The sequence below is a fragment of the Nicotiana sylvestris genome, chromosome 6 (assembly GCF_000393655.2).
Source record: "Nicotiana sylvestris chromosome 6, ASM39365v2, whole genome shotgun sequence".
Lineage (NCBI taxonomy): Eukaryota > Viridiplantae > Streptophyta > Magnoliopsida > Solanales > Solanaceae > Nicotiana > Nicotiana sylvestris.
In genome coordinates this window covers 19,947,203-19,957,034 of record NC_091062.1, presented here as the reverse complement: position 1 = coordinate 19,957,034, position 9,832 = coordinate 19,947,203, and the positions used below count along the sequence as shown (strand labels likewise).

The window sequence follows — 9,832 nt, the reverse complement described above, 5'->3', positions numbered from 1 at the left end:
ATGTTGTGAAAAGCATTAGAACCCCACTTGAGAAAGGCGAACCTCTCCTTGTTCCTTTGGAATTCCAGTTCCATATTAGCCTGGACAGCATTTTCTGACCTTGCCACGTCAACTTGAACTGAATGATCAATTACCAGATCTACTGGGACCTGAAAATATGCCCAATGAAAAAAAGAATAAGATACATTGCCATGAAATGGAAATTATTCAAGGACCAACAGAAGAACTGATGATAAATCTTCACGATATAGAAAAACAATAGAACTGTTCCTTGATTCATAAGCATTAAAAACAAAATAAGAAAATAGCATTTCAATCATTATATATCCAAATTATAAAAGCCATGGCTGCATATTAGGTGTAGTTTGCTTCAAAATATTGAAAAACTTGTTTTGGAAAAAGTTTTCAATTTTTTTGCAAAAACACTTTTTCGAACAAACACCAAGAAAGACAGTTCTTGCAAAAGAATTGAGTAAGATTTTGGTTGAATCCTCTTCAAACTTTTGAAGGAAACACCACCTTAGTTGTTTAGACATTTACCATTAAAGGTGACTAACCATGCTGTTTAAGAAACTTTGCCAACATCAGCTAAACTTAAAAGGAATAAATACCAATGGATTAATCTTGTCAGAATCGCTGCCAAGCTTGTTCATGGCATCACGCATGCAAGCAAGGTCCACAACAGCTGGTACACCAGTAAAATCCTGCAAAAAACAGTTAAGATTTAAGCTGCTATATCTCCAATTGCATCTTTTCCTTTTTTATTATAGAAACATGCCAAAGGCCAGTACTTGCAGCAGGACTCGGGCTGGCTTGAATGGTATCTCCACCAGCTTCGGTGCAGTATTTTCCCAGTCAATAATCTTCTCAACATCTTCCTTTTTCACTTGAAAGTTGTCACAATTACGAATTGCTGATTCAAGAAGAATTCTAATAGAATATGGCAGCTTGTCTGTCACAACGACGAAACCAAGAAAAAGTCAAAAAGTAAGAAAACATAGATTTACTGAGGACACAAGAATGTCAAATCAAGCACTTCAATAATGCAAAATATAATTCTAAAAGAAAGAAATGGGAGGAAAAAGAACAATATGTCGAATGAATTAACCATAATTCTCAAATAAGGAATACAACTCTCGTCATCAAATAAAATACATTAATCTAGAAGTAAGATTTATAACATGCGCCAACATTCAGTACAACAAAATTCAAGCAACGGAACAAGTCAGTTATTCACATCACGAAAAATACAAAAGTAGTTTATTATACATACATATAAATATATATATATATATAAGAAACATCAGGGTCTGATGAAATTACCAATTCGGGGATCATTCAGAGCAGGTAGGCTATAGTACTTCCCGAATTCGCCACCTCCAGGCTTGGGAAGAACAGTAAGGATTCCCTTAAATGGGTTCTCTGCAGCTGAATCCATTGACACACAGTATTAGATTCTTGATTTTCTTTTGGGATCAAGAGTCTAGCAAGTCATCCAGTAACAGCAGCTCTTGACAATTATCAGAAACATTCTTAACCATTTAATAAATACCCAACACAAAATACAAACATTAATAAATGAATAAATATCTTGAGTCAACTTCAACATCTGCCATTCAATTGTCCACCTACCTTGGTCTCATTGAAAAGTATTTCTAAATAAAAAGGACATTATTTAGTTCACACTTTTTCTATTTTAATAAGAATCCAAAAGATTTAATTATTTCTAGCTTGTGGTGGATATATCCTTAACAAAAATATGATCATGAGGATCCATGTGCAGATGTAAAGTATGAGCTACAGTTCAGCCTTTGGCTCATACACTATATTAAATGTCAAAGTCAGTAATCAAATGATCGGTGGGGTCAGAAACCCATAAAGTTCAAATCTTGGATCCTAAACAACAAAAGACTGAATATTCACAACAATCCAATGAATGATCTTTTTGTACTTTTTTACAACTTGGACAGTTGGACTCAGGACATTAAATCAAGGCTCAATTAACAAACAACATTATGCTTAGGATTCATATATGCATCGGAACAATAATGAATGTATTGTTGGCGGAAAATCCAATGAAATGTTTTTTTACAACATTAACATATAAATAATATTAGGAGGAGGATAATCTCAGCAGCAAATCCAATGAAAACAGTGAAATGACATAATTACCCATGGTCGAGAGCTTTCGATGGGAACTGTTGAGAACAGGAGTAGTAGCAGTAGTTCTGATCTGAGCTTTCAAACTGATCGGAGATTTCCAATTCCACCGCAGCGATCGCACGGCGGAGGAGAAGCTCAAAGAACGGTGCTGCTGATTAGAGAAAAAACAAGAAGAAGAGCAACTAGGGCGATAATAAGTAGTAGAAGAAGAGGAAGAAAGAGTTGTAGAGATGGACGAAGCGGAAAATCTCGGCTTGGAGAGAGCAGCAGAAGAAGAAATGTACATTACCGTCTATGGCTACTATATATATTGGTATAATGGGTATATACACCAGATCAGATTCAAATAATAATGACAAGTTAGGTAGGTGGGGGCAAATGGGTATTGGTGGAAAGATGTTTGGGTTGGGTGGGGCGAGGGTTACTGTTGTGCTTGGGTAGTAGGGGTAGGCGTGTGGAGACGGGCCTAGGGTCGTGTGCCGTTATTCTTGAACAAGAAAACAGCTAAATTTGCTGTTAGAAAATATGGAAGAGTGAGGACTCGTGTGAAGAGATGAGGATGAAGATGATGAGTTTGTATAATTTGACGGGAAAAAAAGATTAAAAAATAGTAGAATATATGGAGATTTTTGTAGTACATGAAAATTATTATCCTTCTACACGAGACTATTTTTGAATTTTCTTTTGTTTTATGAATCAGTATTATAAAACAAAGTATTGGGAGGGGCAAATGAGGTGTTGGTAGTAGCCAGTAGCGATAGGCGTGTGGACTTGGACCGTCTCCAACCTTACTCTAAAATATTACACTAAATTCTATTTTGACGTACTATTTGCTACTTTGGTATTCGACACAATTTCTTATGCTTTTTAGTGTGTGAATAATTTTACACATATTCATTACCATCATTACTATTTATTAATATTTTTTTTCTTATATAATATTTTAACTTAACATATTATAAATTGTACTTTTTCATTTAAATCCTTAATACATCTAATTATTTTTTATGTAATATCTTTATAATATTAAATTTATATCTTATTTTTGGTGTATAATTTTTACAAATTAATTTACGTATATATTATTTTTATATAAAATTATAGGTTAATTTTATTATGAGTTATAATTGAATAAAAAATATAACCATCACAAAAATAAAAAGTACAAATATAAGATATAATACGTTGTTAATAAATAACACAAAGTTAATTAAATAGCACAAAAATAAATATTTAATAAATTAGCGACTGACATAGATTAAAATTGAAAATATATTAAATAGCATAATAATTTAAAAAATTATAAATAATTTAGTACACTGGTAGGTCGACTCCATATCTACCAATATCATTAAAATATTGAAGGTATAGGGCATAGGATTGATGTGATTGTGGTTGTTGAAATTATTGACTCCTTTTATCCATTATTCATTTTTGTTATTGTCGAATAAATTCACAAATATTTGGATCTTCAATAGAACCTAAATTCGACAATAAAATTTTATTTAAATTCTTTTAGTTTCAAAGCTCTATCTTTTATCTCCACATCTCGCTGCCTGACTGCACTTGACTTTTCCAACAACTCAACAAGCCGATTATTTTTTGATAGGACCAATTTCATAGCAGACGAAAAACCTTCACCGATTTTTCTCTTCATTTTTGCTTTCTTCATCCCGATATGGCATTCTAGTGATGTGGAATCACATACAACATCCTCATTCAAATTTAGTGAAAATGATGATAAGTTAGGAGATGGAGGTGAATTGAGATTAGGAGTCTCAAACTTCGATGATATAAAAGATGAGCTTGCTTTCGAACTTTTTTTCTTCCAGCATTGACATCTTTAAGCTTCTCAAAATCCTTCAACATATCCCATACATGATTTTAAAACTTTTTTTGTAGTCTGAATCTTGCATAAATAAATATTTTGCTTGATTAATCTGTAATATTTTTTAAAAATTGAACGAAAACTGTAAGTAATATATACAAAAAAGTATAAGTAACTATAAAATAAATACTCACTTTTATTTGAATTATTTTACCCTAATATACCATTTATGTGATTATGTTTTATAGATGATTTCACTTTTATTTGAATTATCCATTAAGATGTATAATGTATAATGTTTGCTTACAATTTATGTTATTTAAAAATTTAGGTATAAAATAATTATATATTAAATGGTTATATAATAAAAGAATATGAATTATATGGGATGATTATGTAAAAAAGGATTTATTTTATGAAATAAAAAAATATAATTTAAATAAAATAAAATATAATATAGAAGAAAGAAAAGAACATAAAGGGGATATTCTTTTTTTTGGTGTAACAAATAGCATAATGGGTTGGAGTTAATTTCCATAATTTTAGTGTAAAATAATGTTTAAGATTGGAGAAGCCTTAGTGTTTTTTTTCTTTTTATGTGAAAATGGTTTTCGACTTAGTATAAAAATATATAGTTTATTATTTTTTAATTATTATATATAATATCAAAAGCAAAGACAATAAAGTGTACCCGTGCCTGCCTTAAAATAATATGAGCAATAATTATAGAGTGTTATAAAATAACGACTGTAAAGTAAATAAACTAAAGACAATATAGAGAGAAACTGATATATTATTCAACTTTCAAACTGATGTACATAATGAACTGAAATCTTCTTTATTTATATAAGTTGCTACTGCAAGCTGCTTGTAAGCTGGTAATGCAAGTTGATATGTAAGGTGCTATTGCAAGTTGTTACTACAAGCTGCTGTGTAAGATGCTTGTAAGCTGTTACTGCAAGCTGTTGTGTAAGTTGCTACTGTACCAGATATAGATAATCTTCTATCAGGGGTAATATTTATCCATAGCGGAGTACTGAAATGATAAGCTTCTTCAGGAGGCTTATTTCTAATAGAGTACTAAATAGATAAACATATTTACGGCGGAGTCCCATATGGATAAGCTTCTTCAGGAAGCTTTTTTACAATGGAGTACTAAATGAACATCCATAATATATTATATATTTATAACACTCCCACTTGGATATTCATTAAAAGATAATGTGCCTCATTAAAACCTTATTAGGAAAAATCCTATGGAAAAAAATCCCAGTAAAGGAAAAAGAGTACACATATTTAGTAATACGCATTGCTAAGTACCTCATTAAAAATCTTATAAGGAAAACCCCGTGGAAAAAAATCTTAGTAAGGAAAAAAGAGTGCATCGCGTATTTTACTCCCCCTAATAAAAAAATTGTTTCAAATATTTGAGTCTCCGCATTCTAATCTTGTATATCATCTTTTCAAAAGTTGAAGTTGGCAGAGATTTAGTGAATAAATCTGCTGGATTGTCACTTGAACGGATTTGTTGCACATCAATGTCACCATTTTTCTAAAGATCGTGTGTGTAGAATAATTTTGGTAAAATATGCTTTGTTCTATCTCCTTTTATAAATCCTCCCTTCAAATGGGCATTGCATGCAGCATTGTCTTCGTATAAAATTATGGTCTTTTCTCACATGTCAAACCATATTTTTCTCAAATAAAATAAATTATTGATCTCAACCATACGCATTCCCTACTTGCTTCATGAATAGCTATTATCTCAGCTTGATTTGAAGAAGTAGTAATAATAGATTGCTTTGTGGAGCGCCATGATATGACAGTACCTCCACATGTAAACACGTACCCGGTTTGAGATCTAGCTTTATGTGTCACGACCCAAAATTCACTAAGGGTCGTGATGGCTCCGGACACCACTGCCAGGCAAGCCAACACCAAGAAGTTAATTAAATTCTCATTTTAGCATTTATTGAAATCATTCCTTTTATACATTAAACAATAAATAATGAAATTCACTTAATAAATAATGATGCCTTTAACAAACTTAATATTGAATAATCACATAGTAATCCCAGAACCCGGTGTCATAAGTGTAAGAGCAATTTCTAGGAAATAATGTAATACAATAACCGTCCGAAATACAAATTGAACAGTAGAGAAAATACAATACAGTACTCTGAAGGAGACTCTGCTAGTTGTGGGTCGTCTCGAGAAGTGCAGCTCACCTAAGTCTCCGTATCAACCATGCCGATGTGCCAAACTAGGCCACTAGATATACATGTGCTTGTGCAACAAAAATGCACAACAAGTGTAGTATGAGTACAAAAACAATGTGTACCCAGTAAGTATCCCGTCTAATCTCGAAGAAGTAGTGACGAGAGGTCGACTTCGACACTTACTAGTGGTCCAATAATATACCGATAATATAGTAAATCGAGGATTTTTATAAAAACAGCTGTAACTCAATAGCATGAAACAAGTAAACAATTCTTTCATTAATAGGGAATTTCTAAATCCATTTTCATCATTTATACATTTATCTCAAGCCGTGGAGGCAACATCATCATTTATATATTTGCAAATCAAGCAATACAAGCATGCGCAAATCATGTCGAGGTCGTACGACCCGATCCAACAAATATTTAAACTATGCACTGCTAGAGGGTCGAATGGCGCAAACCATAGATGCATCTATTACCCGCTCGCAAATCATACATGTTACGCATTAAAATATAAATAAACACATCAAACAATCAATCAAGAATTCATCACAGAAACAATTACCCAAAGAAATGGTAACTTCTCTTTAACAGTCAAGAAAAATGGTGTTTAATTTCTTTAGAAATTCATTTACCAATTCGATATGATTTAAACAAATTAAATTGTCAATAAGGTTACAAATGTTTCAAGTATAGCATGCTTTCGGGTCCTAGACTACCCGGACTTAAGCATAATAGTAGCTATGTAAGGACTCTCGTCACCTCGTGCGTACGTAGCCCCTACAAATAGAAGCACATAACCAATTAATTCACCTATGGGGACAATTCCCTCTTACAAGGTTAGAAAAGAGACTCACCTCGCTCTGAAGTTCCATAACCGGCTTCCAACATCCAATGACCCAAATCGATGCACAACGCTCCAAAACTAGCCAATAATCATACAAACCTATTAATATATGCTCAATCACTCATTATAATCCAATTTATAATAATTTCTAACCCCGATCAAAAAGTCGATAAAATCACCCTCGGGCCCACGTTTCCGGATTCTGAAATTTTTCATAACCTCACGAACTCAAATATATAATATACCCTCAATTTCATGTCCAAAATCGTGGTCAAAATCCAAGAATACCAATTTTTTAGGTTTTCCTCAAATTCCCAAAATTTTCACTAATTTCCATGTCCAAATCCATATATAATCATGTATTTAACTCAAAACTAGTATAAATCACTTACCTCATGCTTGGTGGTGAAAATGGCACTCTCAAGTTGCTCCAAAAATCGGCTCCCATGAAAGATTTGAGATAAAATGAGCCAAAACCCAATTTTTCAAACACTTCGCTGCCCAGCGACCTTCGCACATGCGGTCACACGATCGCTTCTACGGTCCTGCAAGTGCGGACCAAATTCTGCTTATGCGGTCCAGGGCTCCCAGCCCATTCCCGCGTCTGCGCCTTCTCTTCTGCAGGTGCGGTCCCGCTTCTGCGGCGAGATGACCGCATCTGCGGTCCCAGCTCTCCCCCACCAAAACCGCATATGCGACCATAGGGCCGCTTCTATGGATTCGTACCTGCGGTCCAAGCCTCGCAGGTGCGGTTACACCAAAAGGCAGCTGCTCAATTCTTCTTCTAACTCCAAATTCGACCCGTTAATCACCCGAAATCCACCCGAGGCCCCCGGGGCCTCATCCAATCACACAAATCAGTCCCACAACATAACACGAACCTGCTCAAGGCCTCAAATCACATCAAACAATGCTAAAATCACAAATCACACTCCATTTCAAATTTGATGAACTTTAGAACTTCGAACTTCGTCATTCGATGCCGAAACATGTCAAATCACATCCGATTGACCTCAAATTTTGCACACAAGTCATATTCGACATTACATACCTACTCCAACTTCCAAAATAGGAATCTGACCCCGATATCAAAAAGTCCACTTCCGGTCAAACTTCTCAAAAACCTTCAAATTTTTAACTTAAGCCAAATGACCCAAAATGACCTATGGACCTCCGAATTTACTTCTGACCGTGCTCCCAAAACCAGGATCACCATACGGAGCTATTCCCAGACTTGAAATGCCAAACAGACATCGATTACACTGAGATGCACTTCAACCCAAACTTGTAAAACTCTTCCAAAATGCTAACTTACACAATAGGCTCTGAAATGCTCTTGGATCATCCAAAACCCAATCCGGACATACGCCCAAGTCCAAAATTATCATAAGAACCTAATGGAACCTTCAAATCCTAATTTTGAGGTCGTTTACTAAAAAATTCAATCTTAGTCAATTCTGCCAACTTAAAGCTTTCGGAATGAGAATTTTCTTCCAAATCAACTCCGAAATTCAATTTCGACCACGCGTACAAGTCCTAATACCTGAAGTGAAGCTGATCATAGCCTCAAACTGTTGAATGACGCGCTAGGGCTCAAAACGACCGGTCAGATCGTTACATTCTCTCCTACTTAAACATACGTTCGTCCTCGAACTTGCTAAGAACTGCGCTGGAGTTGTCTGAAATCACAGTTAAACACCTCATGCACCTACCCGTGCACGAGTTTAACTATTGAATGACACGCTAGGGCTCAAAACGACTGGTCGGATCGTTACATTCTCTCCTACTTAAACATACGTCCGTCCTCGAACTTGCTAAGAACTGCGTTGGAGTTGTCTGAAATCACAGTTAAACACCTCGTGCACTTACCCGTGCTACCACAACTCAGTTGAGCGCATTAGCTCAATTAAATCTGAAGATATCATCTTTTATTTAGTCAAATAAGCCTTAGAGCCCAGTTCCAACATCCAGATTTCTCTTCCAGGCATGTTTCCAACGTACGAAAATTGAATCAATCACCACACGATGTACCAGAACATGACTGCATACCTTTGCTGAATTCACACTATGCACTGCACAACTCACTTGACCATAATAACATCCTCTGATGACAATCGCCGAGATTCCACAAATTTGATGCTCCCAATGCACTTCATGACATATATAAATCTTGTCCTAACCTTTGCAATACCGCCACGACGGAAGAGATGTGTAGAAATTCATAACCAACTGCTGAATCAACAAATCGTTATGTCTATACTCCTAACGAGAATCATTACCTTATTTTGAACCAATAATGGTATTTGCTCTTTAATATACTTCATATAATTCAATTGCACTGATCCTAGATTCAATAATCTTGTTTCACCCACTATGAATTGCTCAGGCAATAATCCACCCCAAACATGACCAAAAGTCTCATATGATGCCACAATGTGCCAATAGGCGACCAACTCGAACATGATATATAAGGAAAACGAACTCTGGAAGGGACTACTCAACTCACGCAACTAATATGAACTTTCCTCAGAAAATGGGAAATAAAACACACAAAAATTAGAATACAAAAAACTATACTCAACATCATACTGTTGCGGCGTGCAACCCGATCCAAACAACACACCCGTGGAGGCGTACCACCCGATCCACATATAGAACTCACATAAGGAGATACGCACCAAGCTAAATTGCTTATTACTACTAAATACCGAATATCGACCACAAGCATGCTAAGTGCATAATACCATCCCTGGGGAGACATATAGCGCCATA

The 9,832-nt window shown here is 34.9% G+C and overlaps 1 protein-coding gene across 1 annotated transcript in view; it reads right to left on the bottom strand.

Annotated features, from left to right (window-relative positions):
• Window positions 1-2,524, bottom strand: part of LOC104219955 (aconitate hydratase, cytoplasmic-like) — a 12,832-nt gene extending 10,308 nt beyond the window's left edge. Inside the window, exons 1-5 of the mRNA XM_009770725.2 lie at window positions 2,173-2,524; window positions 1,324-1,428; window positions 792-952; window positions 612-704; window positions 1-149 (exon numbers count right to left, since the gene is read on the bottom strand). The exon at window positions 1-149 is cut by the window's left edge and continues 37 nt beyond it. Coding sequence (XP_009769027.1) covers window positions 1-149; window positions 612-704; window positions 792-952; window positions 1,324-1,428; window positions 2,173-2,449 — 785 coding nt within the window. The 5' untranslated portion in view covers window positions 2,450-2,524. The remainder of the gene's footprint in view (window positions 150-611; window positions 705-791; window positions 953-1,323; window positions 1,429-2,172) is intronic.
• Window positions 2,525-9,832: the final 7,308 nt, after the last annotated feature.